The sequence below is a fragment of the Aspergillus brunneoviolaceus genome, assembly GCF_003184695.1.
Source record: "Aspergillus brunneoviolaceus CBS 621.78 unplaced genomic scaffold BO95scaffold_43, whole genome shotgun sequence".
NCBI lineage: Eukaryota > Fungi > Ascomycota > Eurotiomycetes > Eurotiales > Aspergillaceae > Aspergillus > Aspergillus brunneoviolaceus.
This window is the reverse complement of record NW_020290773.1, coordinates 24,276-42,817: the sequence shown is the minus strand read 5'-3', so window position 1 is coordinate 42,817 and position 18,542 is coordinate 24,276. Positions and strand designations below refer to the sequence as shown.

The 18,542-nt window shown below is 60.3% G+C and overlaps 6 protein-coding genes across 6 annotated transcripts; 5 read left to right on the top strand and 1 right to left on the bottom strand.

Annotated features, from left to right (window-relative positions):
* Positions 1-112: 112 nt before the first annotated feature.
* BO95DRAFT_365755 (MFS transporter) lies at positions 113-1,612 on the top strand (the record flags this gene model as incomplete). Its single annotated transcript, XM_025582713.1, has 1 exon — positions 113-1,612. The coding sequence occupies one exon, from the start codon at positions 113-115 to the stop codon at positions 1,610-1,612; it is 1,500 nt and encodes a 499-aa protein (XP_025441059.1).
* Positions 1,613-1,930: 318 nt separating this feature from the next.
* Positions 1,931-3,111, top strand: BO95DRAFT_464781 (NAD(P)-binding protein; the record flags this gene model as incomplete). Its single annotated transcript, XM_025589084.1, has 2 exons — positions 1,931-2,898; positions 2,976-3,111. The coding sequence occupies 2 exons, from the start codon at positions 1,931-1,933 to the stop codon at positions 3,109-3,111; spliced, it is 1,104 nt and encodes a 367-aa protein (XP_025441058.1).
* A 376-nt stretch (positions 3,112-3,487) lies between these two features.
* On the top strand, positions 3,488-10,412 carry BO95DRAFT_499080 (putative polyketide synthase; the record flags this gene model as incomplete). Its single annotated transcript, XM_025590936.1, has 6 exons — positions 3,488-3,780; positions 3,900-4,179; positions 4,235-4,879; positions 4,949-5,302; positions 5,387-10,285; positions 10,368-10,412. 6 exons carry the CDS (start codon positions 3,488-3,490, stop codon positions 10,410-10,412), a joined length of 6,516 nt encoding a protein of 2,171 aa, XP_025441057.1.
* Positions 10,413-11,593: 1,181 nt separating this feature from the next.
* Positions 11,594-13,297, top strand: BO95DRAFT_464779 (uncharacterized protein; the record flags this gene model as incomplete). The annotated part of the gene is made up of 1 exon (XM_025589083.1): positions 11,594-13,297. One exon carries the CDS (start codon positions 11,594-11,596, stop codon positions 13,295-13,297), a length of 1,704 nt encoding a protein of 567 aa, XP_025441056.1.
* A 742-nt stretch (positions 13,298-14,039) lies between these two features.
* Positions 14,040-14,397, bottom strand: BO95DRAFT_515384 (uncharacterized protein; the record flags this gene model as incomplete). The annotated part of the gene is made up of 2 exons (XM_025591743.1): positions 14,040-14,067; positions 14,132-14,397. 2 exons carry the CDS (start codon positions 14,395-14,397, stop codon positions 14,040-14,042), a joined length of 294 nt encoding a protein of 97 aa, XP_025441055.1.
* A 1,989-nt stretch (positions 14,398-16,386) lies between these two features.
* BO95DRAFT_454072 (uncharacterized protein) lies at positions 16,387-17,952 on the top strand (the record flags this gene model as incomplete). Its single annotated transcript, XM_025588246.1, has 1 exon — positions 16,387-17,952. One exon carries the CDS (start codon positions 16,387-16,389, stop codon positions 17,950-17,952), a length of 1,566 nt encoding a protein of 521 aa, XP_025441054.1.
* Positions 17,953-18,542: the final 590 nt, after the last annotated feature.

The window sequence follows — 18,542 nt, the reverse complement described above, 5'->3', positions numbered from 1 at the left end:
TTCTATTCTATGCTCTTTTCTCTTTATCGTGTCCAACCTAAATTGATTTACTTGCTGCTCTATATTCTACCAGTCTGGATGCCTCCCCATGACATCGTTAGACCACATTTCAATGGCCGAAAAACCTCTCCCCAGCGAGGTTTCCTCTGACGCCGAAACCCTGCCACTGCCTCTTCCTCCTCCTCCTCCCAAAGATGGACGCCCTCCCTTTTCGTTGGGGCGAGAAGTCCTCTTCACCAGCACCCTGCTCACCTGCCAGATCCTCGCGCAAGCAGGCATGGGCCAGGGACTGGCCGTGCTGCACATGATCGGCGATCACTTCCATGTCACCGACAACGGCGAGCTCAGCTGGTACCTGGCCGCGTTCAGTCTCACGACGGGCACTTTCATCCTGGTGGCCGGGCGGCTGGGCGACATGTACGGCTCCAAGCCCATCTTGATCGGGGGGCTGGCCATCTACGCGCTCTGGTCGTTTGTCGCGGGCGCCAGCTACTTCCTGCGCAGCTCCGACAAGCTGTTCGTCATTGCGCGTGCGTTACAGGGCCTGGGGGCCTCGCTGATGCTGCCCAACGCGGTGGCCATCCTCGGCCGCACGTACCCCATGGGCAAGCGCAAGAGCATGGTCTTCAGCCTGTTCGGGGCGTTCGCCCCGGGAGGCTACATGCTGGGCGCCTTGTTTACCGCCATCCCCGCCCAGTTCGGCATCTGGGCCTGGGCTTACTTTGCCATGGGGTTCGCATGTCTGCTGCTTGCTGCTGCTGCAGTCTTCACTCTCCCTCCGACCCCTTCCAAGGCCAGTCCCGATGTGGGTGGGCTGGACTGGCCCGGCTTCGTGCTGGGGGTCTCCGGCCTGATCCTGGTGAACGTGGCCTGGAACCAAGGTCCCACGGTGGACTGGGCGACCCCCTACGTCTACGTGCTGTTGATCCTGGGCGTCCTCGCCCTCGGCGCCTTTGTGGTCGTGGAGAAGCGGGCGACGCGACCGCTGGTCCCCATCCGCGCGCTGAACTGGCATATCGTCTTCGTGCTCGGGGCCATCTTCCTGGGCTGGTCCTCCTTCAGCATCTGGCTGTACTACCTGTGGCAGTTCCTGGAGAAGCTGCGCGACGTCTCGCCCCTGCTGGCCACCGCGCAGAACAGCCCCTCCGCGGTGTCCGGGTTTGTGGCCTCCGTCGCGACGGGCCTGATGATCCACAAAGTCGGCGTGCCGGTGATCATGGTGCTGGCCATGGTGGCCTTCTTGGTCGCGAACGTACTGGTGGCCACCATGCCCGTGCACCAGACCTATTGGACGCAGACCTTTTTCTCGGCCATCATCGTCCCCTGGGGCATGGACATGTCCTTTCCGGCGGCCATGATGATGCTCTCCGCCGCCGTGCCGCGCGAGCACCAGGGCATTGCCGCCAGTCTCTTGCTCACTACAAATAACTACGCGATGAGCATCGGGCTAGGGATTGCGGGCACGGTGCTGCGCTACACGACGGAAGAAACGGATCTGTTTGCTATGTGTCGCCATGCGTGGTATGTTGGGGTGGGGCTGAGTGCGCTGGGCGTGGTGGTTTCTGTAGGCTCGCTGTTCTACGAGCGGCGGCATCCGACACTGAAGCATTGAGCGTGAGATTACCTGTAATTCATTAAATTGATAGACAGTGGGGGCATAGATTGATCTTCCGTCACGGCGCGTACTAGATGCACCAGCTGTATTGTCGAACAGAATCCCCTAGAATCCTACATGTATCGGCCGCAGACCGGACTCCTTCTCTCCGCTAGGCATGTAAGCACCGGACATCGGACCCTATCGCAATCGTAGGAAAGAACCATTTGTCCATCCGGGTATATGTCATCACCTCCTCTTATCCCCAACTCCCGATGACTCCTCCCTCTTCCTCATCCCCCTTCAATCTCCTGCCCATCCCACCATTCGCCCGCCATGTCAGCCAAGCTACAAGCCCAGGCAACCAAGGAAGCGGCCTTCAGCGCCTTCTTCAAGCGCCAGCTCTTTCACAGCATCCCCACCGTCTCGACCGACCTGCACGGACAAGTCGCCATCGTCACCGGCGCCAATGTGGGCCTGGGGCTAGCCTGCGCACGCCAGCTGCTGGCCCTACAGCTGTCGCGGCTGATCCTGGCCGTGCGGTCCCAGCCCAAAGGCGAGGCCGCGGCGCGCGAGCTCCGCGCCGCCTTCCCGGCCGCGCACGTCGAGGTCTGGCCGCTGGACATGGCGTCTTATGCCTCGATCCAGGCGTTCGTCACCCGCTGCCGGACCGAGCTGGCGCGGGTGGACATCGCCATCCTCAACGCCGGCCTGGCGCTCAAACGCTACCAACCCATCACCACCAACCACCCCGGTCCCGCCCGCGAGACCACCCTCCAGGTGAACTTCCTGTCCACGGCCCTGCTGGCCCTCCTGCTGCTGCCCAGTCTCCGTCGCGTGGCCCCGGCTCCTGCTGAGAAACCGGGCCCCGGCACGGCGTTGCGTGCCTCCGCCCCCGGCCGTCTCACGCTCGTCGGATCGGACACAGCCTACTGGCTCGATGCTGCCGGACTGCTGCGCGGGCACGCCTCGCTCCTGGCCGCGGTCAACTCGCCCACGGGGTTCGACGGCCTCGAGCGCTACAAGCTGACCAAGCTGTTCGTGCTGATGTTCGTCGCCAAGCTGGCCCGCGATGTCGTCGCGGCGGACGAGGTGGTCGTCAACGTCGCCTGTCCGGGCCTGTGCAAGGGCACTGCCTTCGTCAGGGAGCCCGACGACAACCGCGCCAAGCACGCGGTCGTCTCCGGTCTCATCCGCCTTATCGGCCGGACTCCCGAGCTGGGCGCTAGGGTCTATCTCGATGCGGCGCTGGCGCAGGGTCCTCCGAGCCATGGCAGTATGCTCAGTGAAGGGCGGATTCTTCCGTACGTTGTGCCACAATCTTTAGTGTAGTGTTATGTGTATGCGTATGTGGGTGATGCTGACAAACCATCTCCCCTAGATTCCCGCCCATCATGTACAAGGAACCGGACTTGATGGATCGGCTGTGGAATGAGATCATGGAGGAGTTCGAGGCCGCGGGGCTGGGCAGGGAGCTGGCGGAGGTGGTGGACCGTGGCCGTGTTGCGAACGCATGAACGTTTGGGGAAACCTCCGCTGATGATGACGCTTAGATCGTCTCCCTGTGCTGTAAGCAGATCCTGCAGGATCTTAGATAATCGGAGGTCGAATCCTGTCCGGAACCATTAGGGTTTGCGTTCTCCTATCAGCCACTATAGCTCGAAGGGGAGGAGGCGATTTGTGATGTGACCGCGGACTCGAGGCTGTACAGCCTTGCTGTAACCTGTCCGGTGGGGGGTGTGCCCTAAGTAGACAAAAGGGGGAAGTAAACCCAGTACTTAGTGATAGAGCTGCATGGTTTGGCTTCTGCTGCTGCCATCCTAACATTGAGTATTTGCGTGAAATTCTAGTCTTTCTTTCTTTTTCTTTTTTCGATACTGTGTGTGTGCAGCCATGGAGCCACGCAGCAGAGACATCCTGGTCGTCGGAGATCAGAGTGTAGATTCCACCCCCTTTCTCGTGCATGCATTAGTCAAGAAGCCCACGCCGCTGCTGCAGGCCTTCCTGCGCGATGTCCAGCCCCTCCTGCGTCGGGAAATCGAGGGTCTGCCACATGGCACGCGCAGCCTGATCCCTGCCTTTGCATCGCTGCATGAACTCGTGGAACAGTACCAGCGCCAGGGGGTACATCTTGCCTCGCTGGACAGTGCCTTGACTTGTCTGGCTCAGTTTACTCATTTCATCGGGTGAGTCTTCGTTGACCCGTTTCCTTCAGCAGCGTTGTTGTCTTGTCTTTTGGGTTCTGCTACTTGCGGCCTTTCTTTGCCTGTACATCGAGCATCTCGCCGACGCTGACGCTGCACAGGGTCTGCGAAGAGAACCCCCGTGCATACCTCCAGCCGGGGACCTTGATTATCGGGACCTGCACTGGTCTGCTGGCTGCGTCGGCTATTGCCTCGTCGGACTCGCTGATCGCATTGATTCCGCTGGCTGTCGAGACGGTGCGCTTGGCATTTCGATTGGGGGCGACAGCAGCGAGAAAGGCAGAATCCCTGGAGGCCAGTCAGACGCCGTGGACCAGTCTAGTCACTGGGGTGGACTCAACGACGGTGTCGGTTGCAGTAGAGGAGTTCAACCAGACACAGGTGGGTGCATTCACTCTCTCAGCGTGCCAAGCAGCGAAGTCCTAACAGACATCAGGGACTGCGATCGTCGCATCGAGTCTACGTGAGCAGCGTAGCCACCAACAGCGTCGCAGTCAGCGGCCCTCCATCCCTCCGAGCTCGCTTGTTTGAGGCATCGCCTCTGCTGCAGGGAGTACACCACCGCACACTTCCCATCCACGCTCCCTACCATGCCCCCCATCTCTTTGCAGCTGAGTCCGACATCCTCGATGCAGCCTCCATCGACATCCTCAACCGTTACCACCAGATTCACACCGTCTGCGGCTTCAACACCTCCAGCACACGCTCAACTTCAGCCCTGTTCACAGAGTGCATCGACCGCATCCTACGAGAATGCATGGACTGGAACCAGTTGGTCACGGCCAGTCTGAACTCCCTAGCCCCGCTAAATGCTCCCTCCTATCGCATTCTCTCGCTAGGGCCCACACCACTGGGCAACGCGCTGGCCTCAGCGCTGAAGCACGAACAGCCCGCCGGTCTCAAACTGACATTAGAAGACCACGCCTCGTGGCTGGCAGCCAACTCAGTACCGGCATACCTGAGCAGTAGCCCTGCGGGATGCAACATCGCCATCATTGGGATGGCGGGGCGGTTTCCCGATGCTGCGGACCACGAAGCCTTCTGGGAGCTGCTGGCGCAGGGGCTAGATGTGCATCGCAAGGTGGGTTCCAGCCCACCAAAACGCTACATCCATTCACCCTGTGCTCTGCTCCACCGCTAACAAACGTAGGTGCCCCCCGACCGGTTCGACGTCGACGCACACACCGACCCCAGTGGCAACGGCAAGAACAAATCCCACACGCCCTACGGCTGCTTCATCGAGGAGCCCGGCAAGTTCGACCCGCGCTTCTTCAACATGTCGCCGCGCGAGGCCAAGCAGACCGACCCGATGCAGCGACTGGCCATCACGACAGCCTACGAGGCCATGGAGTCGGCGGGGTTCGTGCTCAACCGCACCCCGACCACCCACGCCCACCGCGTGGGCACCTTCTACGGCCAGACCAGCGACGACTGGCGCGAGATCAACGCCGCCGAGAACATCGACACCTACTTCATCACCGGCGGTGTGCGCGCGTTCGGCCCGGTAAGTGCTTGCTTGCCCTGTGTCCCCTAATCCGACAACATGCAAGATGACAGATCTGACTGGCTTGGTGTGGTGTTCGCGTAGGGCCGCATGAACTACCACTTTGGCTTCAGCGGGCCCAGCTTCAGCCTCGACACGGCCTGCTCGAGCAGCTTCGCCGCGATCCAGCTGGCGTGCACCTCGCTGCGGGCCGGGGACTGCGACACGGTGTTCGCGGGGGGCATGAACGTGCTGACGAACCCGGACATCTTCGCGGGGCTGTCGAAGGGCCAGTTCCTGTCGAAGACGGGGTCGTGCAAGACGTACGACAACGCGGCGGACGGCTACTGCCGCGGCGACGGGGTGGTGACCGTGATCCTGAAGCGGGTCGAGGACGCGCTGCGCGAGAACGACCCCATCCTGGGGATCATCCGCGGCACCGCGACGAACCACAGCGCCGAGGCCGTCTCCATCACGCACCCGCACGCCGGGGCGCAGACCTACCTCTTCCAGAAGATCATGAGCGACGTCGGTGTCGACCCCCGCGAGGTCGACTACGTCGAGATGCACGGCACCGGCACCCAGGCCGGCGACGGCATCGAGATTCAGTCCGTCACCAACGTTTTCGCTCCCCCCGGACCCCACCAGCGGGGCCCCCGCCACCAGCCCCTGTATATCGGCTCCGCCAAGGCCAACATTGGCCACGGCGAGGCTGTGTCGGGTGTGTCGGCCCTCGTGAAGGTCCTGCTCATGTTCCAGAAGAACCTCATCCCGCCCCACTGCGGCATCAAGGGCGTTATCAACCAGGGCTTTCCCTCGGATATGCAGGCCCGCGGGGTCCAAATCGCCTCGCGGCTCACCCCGTTCCCCAAGCCCGCCAAGGGGGGGAGACGGCGCATGGTCTTTGTGAATAACTTCAGCGCCGCCGGCGGCAACTCCGCCATGCTGGTGGAAGACGCGCCCGAGCGGCCAGTCGGCGCAGTTGACGCGAGCAAGGCAGTCTCAACCGCCGTAGTCGCCGTATCTGCGAAGTCACTGGCCTCGTTCGGCAACAATGCGCGCAGCATGCTGGCGTGGATCGAGCAGAACCCTGACGTGCAGCTGGCCGACCTGGCGTACACGACCACCGCCCGCCGCAACCACTACACCTACCGCGTGGCCTTTGCCGTAGACAGCGTGGCCCAGCTCCGGCAGAAGCTGCAGACATACCTGGACCGCAACCCGTCGCCGCGCGCCCTGTCGCTCAGTCGGCCCCCGGCGGTAGCTTTCGTGTTCACCGGCCAAGGGGCGCAGTATGCGGGCATGGGTCAGGCCCTGTTTGCGGGATGCATTCCCTTCCGGAGCCAGCTGCAGCAGCTGGACGAGCTGGCGACGGCGCAGGGCTTCCCCTCGTTCCTAGGCGTCATCGACGGTAGCCAGGCGGAGGATCTAGCCGCGCAATCGCCGGTGGTCACGCAGCTGGCGTCGACGGCGCTGCAGATGGCGCTGGCGGATCTCTGGAAGTCGTGGGGGATCGTCCCCGCGGCGGTGCTCGGCCACTCGCTCGGCGAGTATGCCGCCCTGTACGTGGCGGGCGTGCTGTCGGCGATGGACGCGCTGTTCCTGGTGGGCCGGCGCGCGCAGCTGCTCGAGGCGGCGTGTGTGGCACACAGCCACGGCATGCTCGCGGTGCAGGGCGCCATCCCGGCCGCGGAGCTGCTGCGTCTCGTCGTCGTGGACGACGACGACAACGACGACAGCGATGCTGCCATCGGCGTGGCGTGTCTCAATTCAAAGACGGAGACGGTGCTGGCCGGCCCCGTCGAGGCGATCGCCCGCGCGAAGGAGACCTTGGCCGCGGCGCGTCCCGATCTCCGCTGCATCGCACTCAAGGTCCCCTTCGCCTTCCACTCGGCGCAGGTCGATCCCATTCTCGACGCGCTCGCCCAAGCGGCCGAGCCCATTGTCTTCCATCCGCCCCGCATCCCCATCTTGTCCCCCGTGTCGGCGAGTGTGATCGACCGCGCGGGCATTGTGGACCCGGCATATCTCACGCGCCACGCGCGCGAGCCCGTCAACTTCGTCGGCGCGCTACACACCGCCGCGACACAGGGGGTGATCTCGCCGCAGACAGTGTGGCTGGAACTGGGGCCGCATCCCATCTGCTCGAGCATGGTGCAAAGCTCGCTGGGCCCCGACAGCGTGGTGTGCGCGGCGCTGCAGCGCAAGGAGAGCGGGTGGAAGGCGACGGCGACGGCGCTGTCGACGCTCTACCAGGCCGGGGTGCCGGTGGACTGGAACGAGGTGCACGCGGGGCTGGAGCAGAGCAAGGGTGTGCAGGTGCTGCGCTTGCCCACGTACAGCTTCGACGAGAAGACCTACTGGCTGGACTACACCAACAACTGGACCCTGACCAAGGGCGAACGCCTGCCTGCATCGTCGGAAACAGTTCCAGCAGCCCCGGAGCCGCAGAGGTTTTCGACCACCTCCATCCAGCGCATCGTCTCGGAGACGGTCCGACCCGACGGCGGGGTGGAAGTCGTCGCCGAGGCGGATCTCCACGAGCCCAAGCTCAAGGCGGTCATCTCGGGCCATCGCGTGGGCGGCGCGCCGCTGTGTCCGTCGTCGCTGAACGCGGATATGGCCTTCACGCTTGCCAAGTACGCGTTTCAGCTGGGCCAGGCCCCTGAAGGAAGCGTGGAGGCGGAGCCGCACATGAACATCTGCAAGATGGAGTCATCGGCCCCGCTGATCCTAGACCTGCAGCGCGCCTCGCAGACGCTGACGATCCGGAGCGTCTTCGACCCCGTGCACCGCCGGTGCCAGGTCTCGTTCCACACGGGGACGCTGCAGCACGCGCAGTGCGAGGTGCGGTTCGAGGATGCGGCGCAGTGGGCGGCCGAGTTCCAGCGCCACGCGTTCCTCGTGCAGTCGCGGATCGACTCTCTGCAGCAGCGTGACCGGCCCGGAACGCACTCGCTCTACCGCGGCATGGCGTACAAGCTATTCACCGCGCTGGTCGACTACAGCCCCACCTTTCAGGGGATGGAGCAGGTGGCGCTGGACAGCGCGAATCTCGAGGCGACGGCGCGCGTGCGCCTGCAGACCACCCCGCAGGACGGGGAGTTCCTGGTCAGTCCGTACCACACCGACAGCGTGGCGCATATCTCGGGCTTCGTGATGAATGCCACCGATGCCATTGACTCGGCGGCGCAGATCTATATCTCGCATGGCTGGGAGAGTATGCGCTTCGTGCGGAGGCTCGAGGTCGGTCGCGAGTACCGCTCGTATGTCAAGATGTCGCCTGTGAGCGAGGGTAGTAAGATGGTCTCGGGGGATGTGTATGTCCTGGAGGGGCAGGAGATCATCGGCGTGGTTGGCGGGTTGCGGTTCCAGTGCGTGCCGCGCAAGTTGATGCTGACGCTGCTGGGGATCAAGGGCAGTCCGTCTGGTGGTGCACCTCAGCTGGGTTCTGCGAAGGTGACTGGTGCTGCTGCTGCTGCATCTTCAGTTGTACGCAAGGAGCCCAGCGCCCCAATCCAGCGCCGCAGCAGCCCGTCCAAACCAGCACCCCAACTGCCGACCCTGCCACCCCCCTCCGCATCGACTCTCCCCCGCGTGCTGGACATCATCGCCGCCGAGGTGGGCTGCGCCGTGTCCGAGCTGGGCGACAACATCCCCTTCGCGGATCTGGGCGTCGACTCGCTCATGTCGCTGTCCATCACGGCGCGGTTCCGCGAGGAGCTGGAAATCAACCTGGGGAACTCGATCTTCCAGGAGCTCAGCACGGTGGGGGAGCTTAAAGCGCACCTAGCCGACTCGAGCACCGCGCCGACCCCGCCGTTGACCGATTTTCCCTCTGACAAGGAGTCGTCCACCGAAGGGGAGCTGACCAAAGTGCACACGCCGGTGGAATCCGACGACGAGGCGGGGGTGCTCGTGCTGAGCGACAGCGAAGACGACGACACCCTCAGCCGGACGGGGATGATCATTCGGGCGACGATCGCCGAGGAGCTCGGGGTTGAGCTCAGCGAGGTCGGGGACACGGTCGACCTCTCGCAGATGGGGCTGGACTCGCTGATGAGCCTGGCAATCCTGGGGTCGCTGCGCGAGAAGACAGGGCTGACCTTCTCCCCGGACTTCCTGATCGAACACCCGACGGTCGAGGGGATGCTCGGTGCATTAGGGCTATCTCCATCCCCCGTTCCCAAGCCAGTACCAGAGCCAGTACCAGTCAGCACCAATCCAACACCCCCTAAGTTCCTCCCCCCAGCCCCGATTATCCTACTGTCCGGCAACCCCAAAACCGCGACCCGCAAGCTCTTCCTCCTCCCCGACGGCTCCGGCGCCGCCTTCTCCTACGCGACGATCCCGGCCTTGGACGACACCACCGCCGTCTACGCGATGAACAGCCCGTTCATGCGGGACCCGCACAACTTCACCGTCAGCGTTCCCGACGTGACGACCCAGTACCTCCACGCCATCAAATCCCGACAACCCTCGGGCCCGTATCTGCTGGGCGGGTGGTCCGCCGGCGGGGTGATGGCGTACGAGCTGACGCGCCAGCTGCTGGCGCGGGGCGAGGTCGTCGAGAAGCTCGTTCTCATCGACAGCCCCTTTCCCGTCGGCCTGGAGGCCCTGCCCCCCGTGTTCCACGAGTTCTGTAATCGTATTGGTCTGTTGGGTGATGGGCAGACGAAAACGCCGGAGTGGTTGCTCCCCCATTTCCGGGCGACGGTAACTCAGCTCACGGCTTATTCGGAGGAGTTGGCCCGGAAAATGCCGGTAGATGTGAGGGGGATGCCGGCGACGACGGTGATTTGGGCCCGGGATGGGGTTGTCAAGAACCCGGGTGATCCGGAACCTCAGTGGGAGAAGGGGGTGCGAATGCCGAACAGTATGGCATGGTTGTGTGGGAATCGGCTCGATTTGGGGGAGAATGGGTGGGAGGCACTTGTTGGGAGGGGAAAGGTACGGTGTGTGAGTATGGAGGGGAATCATTTCACGATGATGAGAGAGCCGTTGGTGAGTTTCCTTATCTTTTCTTCCTTTTTCGTTGTGGTTGATTCTGGGTGGGAAGTGATTGCTGACTTGCTTTTCGGGATAGGCTGCTGAGGTGGGGAGGTTGGTCAAGGAAGCGTTGGATGTGTAGAGGGTGGATTTGCTGGGGCTTTGCGATGGGAGGAGTGGTTTTCTGACTTGATGTCTTGCTTGTGACCGATTGTTTTGTTCTGAGTATTGTGGTTTTACTAGAATTGTAAAGGTTAGTTTGTGCAATAGATTAGTTGGGTGCTCTTCAACGGAACAGACGCTTACCTTGCCAGCAACTGAATTCGCACCTCTCTGAAAATATCAGATATCGCAACAGTTCATACATAATTTCAGAAGTTCTGTTCCATAAGACCTGTTGAGAATACTCCTGTCTCGCTTCTGGCTTGTGTACCTGTAACAAGTTTCTTCTTGACAACAGTGTTGATGTTTCAGGGCAGCCGATCGACGGACTTCTGAGAACAAGAAAGTGGTCCGTCTGAAAGCGCCGGTGTGAGGCTTCGACTTTCTAGGTCATAAGAATCAACAATCCCAGAGAATTTGTATATCTTACTGTTTTCTGTCTGCACCTGCCGATTTTGCACGGTGTCGATAGCCCCGATGTAACTCGTGTATACAGGCAGTTAGCAGAGGCACGATCAAGAAGATAGTGGTAACAGCAGTAGATAGACAACCTGTCGCATTACAAAGAGCTTTAAGCTCTTCTTGTAAGAGTATGTGAGTGAGATCAGAAAAGAGCTGTCTTCGATATTCGCCCAGCTCACCTCACCCTGTGGATCACATGCGCACCAGAGTACGCGTCTGTTCAATTTTCTAGATCCTAAGTCCAATTTCTGAAAGAATGTTGCGCCATAAGAAAGGCAATAGCCAGACAATGATAGAAAGATGCATTACTAGATGATAGCTGTGTATGTAAAGGCCAGTTGCTGCAGACACAGCAGGTGATGTTACGTGCAGTGTTGATAGTGCCGGTAGAAACCGCCTTGATAACAGCCCAATTTGAATCAACTATTTCAAAGTGAATCTGAGAGAGGTTCGCTAGGCGACCAGAATCACACAGAACGATGCCTACTGACCTATGCCAAAATCAACTTACACAAATAACACAGTCTGATATCTGCCTCCCTGGAGCGTTCTCCTTCTCCCATCTTCCAACAACCAATCACCACACACCCCGTCCATCGATATTGCGTTGACCTGTTTGTTCCAGTAAGCTATCTCTAAGACTGTCATCTGGTTCTGTTCCTCAGCTGACGGTATCGAACCTCTAGCTCACACGTCACCATGGGGCCCCCTGTTCACCCTCAGGCGCCGCGCGAGCCGGGGTTACCTGCCGACGAAGAGATCGCCAACTTCAACCTGACAGACGTATACGCAGTCCTGTCGAAAATCGAGAGCACCGACCAATACATCGTGGCGTGGGAGGCCGCAGCTGGCAAAGGCTCCGCGGCGAACATGCGACACCGCGAAGGCCGCCGACTGCGGTACAAGCTGGACGACAAACGCAAGGTGCTGCGCGCGGCCGCCAACGAACTGTCAAGGGACCAGATTCGGCGGCTCACCATCCTCGAGATGCCCCCGGAGGTGCTGCTCAAGGCCTTCGAGTACTTCCGCCATCCCGGCGTGGAACCCGGGCTGGTCGGGTGGTCGTGGCCGGAGCTCAACGCCAACGAGCACTCGTACCAGCGCGAGCGGCAGAACCTCTGCGACGCGCGGCTGGTCTGTCGGGCGTTCGAAGCGTGTGCCTCGCCCATCCTGTTTTCCTTTGTCGCGGTGAGCCTGTCGCAGACATCGCTCGACCGGTTCGTCGCCCTCTCCCGCTGCCCCGGCCTGGCGCGCGCGGTGCGTGGCGTGCTGGTCAGACTGCCCTACCGACCCCCCGAGCTCGCCGCCGACTTTGTCCGGTTCTATCAACATCGCTCGAGGCTCGAACCGTATGCTCACCTGGCCGGTCTGACGATGCCGGAGCATCGCGCTGCGTTCCTCCGGGCCCATGCGGGGTATGGCCGCGCGCACGAGGAACAACACCAGCTGATCGCCAGCGGTGACTTTGTGCGAACGGTGACCCAATCGGTGGGGAGAATGCCCAACGTCATCACGCTGGGAGTGACGGATCGCGAGAATACCATCATGGATTACGCACGCTACGTGGAATATGAGAAGGAAGGCCAGCCCGAGCCCGGCCACCTGCACACGCGCCTCCTCGATCCTCTGCCCTGGAGACACACCGAGCACCCGCCGGCAAGGATCCTCTTCGAGCTCCCCGTCGCCCTCCAAGCCACCGGCTGTGCGCTGCAGCACGTCTCCCTCGACTCGCTGCGACTCGTCGACGCATTCCCGTCCGCCACCGGCCCCGACCTGGGCACCCTGGATTCCTTCTCCCAGCTCCGCGCCGCCTGCCAGGACCTCCGCAGCGTCAGCATCGGCGATCCGAACGAGTGGTGGGCGGGCAGCCGCGGGGAGCTCCTGGCCTTCGACCGGGCGGCGGCGACCGAGTACCTCCACGCGCTGCTGTCCAGCCGGCGTGTCGAGCGCGTGCAGATCGCCCTGCGGCCGATGCTGGGCCCGGATTCCCAGTCCTTCGCCCACGAGTTCGATGTCGGCCCGCTGGTCCGCCGCGTGCAGTGGCCGTGTCTCCGCGAGCTGTCCCTGATGTGTGTGGTGATGGCGGAGGACGACCTGCGGGAGTTGCTCGCGCACCTGGAGAGCTCCTCCCTGCAGCGAATCAGCCTGGCCTACGTGCACTTCCGCGCCGGCAGCTGGCCCGATCTCCTCGACACCTGGCGTGAGGCCGTGCGCGAAAATCGCTACCGCCACCCGCTCCGCGTCACTTTCAACTCCCCGTCCGAGCGTGAGAAGAGCTACGACTACGCGTTGACCTGGCAGCGGGCGGCCATGTACGTCGTGGGGGCGCCCGGCGTGTTCAGTAACCCTTTTCGACCCCGTAATGCATGGACGAAGATTGATAGCGCAGATGATAGTGAGTAGTCATTGATGATTTGAGGCGTGCTGCTGGTTGGAATGGGGAGGAACTGTCTCAAGTCTGGACTTTTGCGTTCGGTGGTCATGGCCGTTTTATGCATGTCGATAACTCCTGGTCAAGGACAGCTGCTATGCTTGCTGGATCTGTCCGCAAGGCTTTGGGGAGTGTTCAGGCTAGTGGCACAAATCTCTTTTGTATCTAAAGAAGGTAATCAGAATCGTACAGTCGTCACCTTCAAACCCCTCTTGAAATATTTGGTAGTCTTCCATAAGACAGTCTCACGGTAAGGGAGCAGCTGATTCCACATCGATCTTGTGAACCGTACCAAGAAAGCACCAACCAACTACAGTCACGGATATGAACGCAGGGATGAGAAACTGTAGAGGTGTGTGCTATTGGCTACGAGCTCGCCATATATCTACCTCCAGGCTGTGTTAAACCTGCACTTATTCAGACAAAACAGTTATCTCCATTCGATAACACCCACAGAATTGGACAGTTATAGACACTAAATCAAGCCTCCAGCTATGCATAGTAAATCAAAGGATTATGACATAACTCAAGTCTGTGCAAAGAAAAGAAGGAAGAAACAAATTCCCAATTTTGTTCACGAAGACATCACCATTAGATAAAGATTTAGCCCAAAATAAGAGGAAAAGAAAAAGAAAAGGAAAAAAAGACACACAATTTTGTTAAGGACAAAACTACAGCCTCACCGCCAGCACCGTTGACCCCTCTCCACAACACCTACATCTCCATCTGGTCCTTCCCACATCTGGAATGTATCAGCTCCAAAATCCCTGCTCCAGCCACCGACCCAACTCACGAGCAAACCTCACTTCGGGACACTGCAATACCAGTAACTCGCACCGGCATGAACGACCCGGGACTCGCACTTGGTCTTATGGGGACAGTCGCAGATCCAGATGAGCTTAGGGGTCTTGACCTGACACAGCGCGCCCAGCCCGCCGCAGTAATGCTTCTCGTCGGCGGGGAAAGAGGTAGAAGCCTCCTCGTCGTCCTCGAGGATTTGGATCTGGAGCGGGTTGGCGAGGATGCAGGTGAGGAAGGTGGGGAGGAGAAGGAGCGGAGCTGAAAGTCTCATTTTGTTTGATGGGATGGATATCAGTATGATACAGTGGGCTTGGAAGAGGAATAGTCTACTAGGAAGTGTTGAAGGGTAGAGGTGGATAGTCGGGCAATGTCTGAAATTTATGTTCAAAGCTCATGATCTATTGCTCAGGAGGAGCAAGCGCAACCAGACTACAGAAAGAGTTGCGTCCATGATGCTTCTTAGTCACATTCGTCCCACCGTGAGGATTGCTTATTTTGTCATACATGGGTTATCCCAGATCCTGCCCGTTGAGAGCGGAGATTTGAAACACTATCAACAGCCGCCCAGGATAAATAAGCATCGGATCCGCTCTGCCGATTGCCATCTTGTCGGGGCTTGGTTAAATGCTTGAAAACACACAGACCCGACGATCGTCACCCCGGTCGACCCGGTAAGTTGGCCCACGGTGAGGATGTCCGAATGCTGACCCCCACACCCTACGGAGCAATAATTGACGATGGTCATGCGGCTGACGACACATGCTGCCCTGTATGACATGGGTCATGGCTTGGGATGCTCGATCTGCCGCGTCAAGGTCCTAGCTTGCAGATCCGTACGGGAGAGCTAGGGCCAAGAGTTCGGATTTGGCATCGTGAGCCAAGATAGCTCAAGAATCACGTTACATGATTAAGATTATCAAGGTAGTGATCGCCTGCTTCAAGGATACCCTCGAAAGAGCGACAATCCAGCAGACTTACTACCATCATCAGCGTCAGCATTGCCACAAGCGAATTGTGTGATGGTCAAAAGATCGTGAGACAGAGAGATGGTCATATTGCGGGCGCAGCGATGGGTGGAGCATCACAATATACGCCTGGGGTCCACTGTTCGTGTCAAAGGCTCATCCCGACCTTCGTGCCAGCTGGACTGAGACAGGTCCGGGCTTGGCTGGGTGATTGTCTGCAGAGGACTGGCAAGGAAAAGTGACAGGAGAAGTGACAGGCCTCCAACGTGTGAGACCGTGTGAGACACGGCATCCTTCGGAAATTCCGGGCCACCGCTCACATTGGATCAGTTCTGCCGGGGCGATAAGCGATAACCAAACCAAAACTGCAAGTGGTCGTATAATTGGCTCGGGAAGATTGGCCCATTTGGATGTTCGCCCCACGTCCGACTGTCCGTCCGTCGCCATTCCCGCCTGCAATGGCAAATCACACAGAAGTCGATTGTAGAGAACCTCCCGCCGTGGTTGGGGTTGCCAACGCATTGAATTGGCTGTGATAACGCTGCTGTGCAGGTAGTCGTGGCTGCACCTTGACCATAATGCCTATTATTCCCATCCACCAATCGGTAAACTAATATTCCGATCAATTTAACCTGGAATGACCGCATTCATCGGCCAACCAGCAGCCAAAACCCCTGAAAATAGCATGGAGGCACGCGACTCCAGTCGAGGCTTGGCCTTGCTGAGCGCGAGCTTAGCAGTCTAATGGGGGGAATCTGTGGCCCCCCACTTCCAATATCAGTGAGCGAGCGGGTGGAATACGAGGTTTAAGACACCCCTAAACTCCCGTGCACTATGATAAGTTACTACTAACTAGTCTATCGTGTTCTTAGGGCTGGACCTGGTTTGCTCAGATTTTGCTCGACCCACCGCAAATCTCCCAGCAGCGCCGCTCGGGAAAAGCCTCAGCACTTCAGCCCTAATTTAGTGCTGATTGAATTCCAGAGATCAGCTGTCTGCGGGCCCCCCCCCTATTGGCTTTGGCTGTGATCGCATTCAAGGAATAAGTAGACCCCAGGCCCCATGGCCCCCCTGGTTCAACAATGCAATGGATCGACACCAGCCCTGAAAGGCTTGAAGGGCAACGTCACCTTCCCTGAGCCCCCCTCTTTCTCCCAGGCAGAAACAATTCGATCTCTCGGACCGAAGCAGACGCGCCTGCGCACAAGTACCCGCTGCCCGCCCATGCGTTTCCGACCTGCAGCCTCATCAAGATGCTGGCGTGGTCAGAGCCCAAGCTGCTGCTGTCGCAGAAGATGAGTCTCCTAACGACGACGCTGCTCAACCCCCGCAACTTCCGACTCGTCATCGCCGCTCTGGCAACGACCTGCATTCTCTCCGTCCTGCTCTTCTTCCCCCCGGGGTCCCAGATCTCCACCACTTCCCTGGACGTCAAACCAGCAGCGGGGACATCAGCCCTCCAAACCAGCGCCGTCCCCTCGACCTCAACCGTCGCCGACCTCACGCCGGCCGAAACCGCCCTCCTCACCGACCTGACGCAGTACTTCGCCGACCACCCGATCCAAAAGCCCTACAAGGAGAAATACGGCGAACTAGGCCGCCGGCTGCGCATCGTGCGGGACTGGCTGACCCTGGCGCAACAAGCGCGCAACAACCCGACCACGCGCGCCGTCTACGCCGACGCCGTCGAACAAGTGGCCCGCGCGCAGTTCCCTTTCCTCACGCACCCGGACAACCCCACCACGAGCACCCAACCCATCGCGCACCTCCGCGCGAGCTTCGAGCCCCAAAGCGCGGGGATCGTCATCCCGACCAGCGACAAGACCGTGCGGTACGCGGCGCACCTGATCGGGGCGCTGCGGACGGTGCTGCACTCGACGCTGCCGATCCAAGTCGTCTACGCGGGCGACACCGACCTCTCGCCCGCCCACCGGGGCCTCCTCGCCACGCTGGCCGGGCCCGACCCCGCCGCCGCCCCAGCGATCGAATTCCTTGACATCCTGACCGTCTTCGACGACGCGACCCTCCAGCTCCGGACGGGCGGGTGGGCGATCAAAGCGTTCGCGGCGCTGGGCTCGCGGTTCGAGACGGTGATCCTGGCGGACGCGGACGCGGTGTTCCTGCAGCGGCCGGAGGTGCTGCTGGGGCACGAGGCCGTGCGGCAGCGCGGGGCGCTGCTGTTCCACGACCGGCTGCTGTGGCCGCACGCGTTCGCGGGGCGGCACGCGTGGTGGCACGACCAGATCCGGCGGCCGAGCGGGGCGCTGAACGCCTCGCGCGTGTGGACGGAGGAGTACGCCGAGGAAGGGGATTCCGGGCTGGTGGTGCTGGACAAGGGCCGCGTGGATGTGTTGGTCGGCCTGCTGCATGTCTGCTGGCAGAACTCGTTCGAGGTGCGCGAGGAGACCACGTACAAGATCACCTATGGCGACAAGGAGAGTTGGTGGTTTGGGTTGGAGGTGGCGGGCGCGGAGTATGCGTTCTCGCCGCACTATGGGGGGATTGTCGGGTGGGAGAGGGAGGAGGAGGTGGATGAGTCGGGGGTCGTGGTGCCAGGGACTGGTGGCGGTGGGGTGTGCAGTTTTGTGATCGCCCATGTCGATGCCAGGGATCGCTTGCTGTGGTATAATGGCAGTCTGTTGAAGAATAAGGGCCAGCCCGGCATGGAGAATGAGTATCAGGTGCCGGAGAAGTGGATGATCGATGCGGACTGGATCAAGGGGGAGCGGAAGCAGGATCAGAGCTGCATGGTCAATGGGGCCGTTAGGGATTTGACGGACGAGGAGAAGGGGATCTTGGCGAGGTCGATTGAATTGGCCAAGTCGTTGGATGGGTTGGTGCAGCCGGTGCAGCCGGGATGAGAGACACAGGTTGAGGTTGATGGGGACCATGATACATATACATATACATATATCAGGATTTGCTTGTACATATAGATGATATCCAATACATTTCTACTTCTGCGATCCTTTGCTCTGATGACATGAGCACAATGGACAGATTTACTCTACGAAATGGTGGTTGGAATACGAGGCGATGAGTGAATGCTGCTGAGGCGAGCGCAGGAAGGAAAAAAGTCGGACGAGAATCGGGGGCGAGGGGGGTGGGGGGTGGGGGGGGGTTTATACTCCGGGCGTTGTCGCGCACCTTCCTGATTTAGCCTGTAGTAGGTACGTGGAGGTACAGCAACGCTCCTGCCCAACTCGGCCATCTTGAAGGACACCGTGGACAAGAATGACAGCCACTGCTGAGCAATCCAGATCACCGTCATTTGTCGCAGACCGAATCAATGTCATTTCGGCCGCAATTACCCGGTCTTCCATGGTGGGGACAATGCAGCGACCATGGGCACACCGAGATTTTTGCGACCGGGTCTAGACTCATCGACGGCTGGCGAATGGAAAACCCGGCAAAGATGCTGTGGGCATCTTTTCACCGCCTGCGTGTTTCT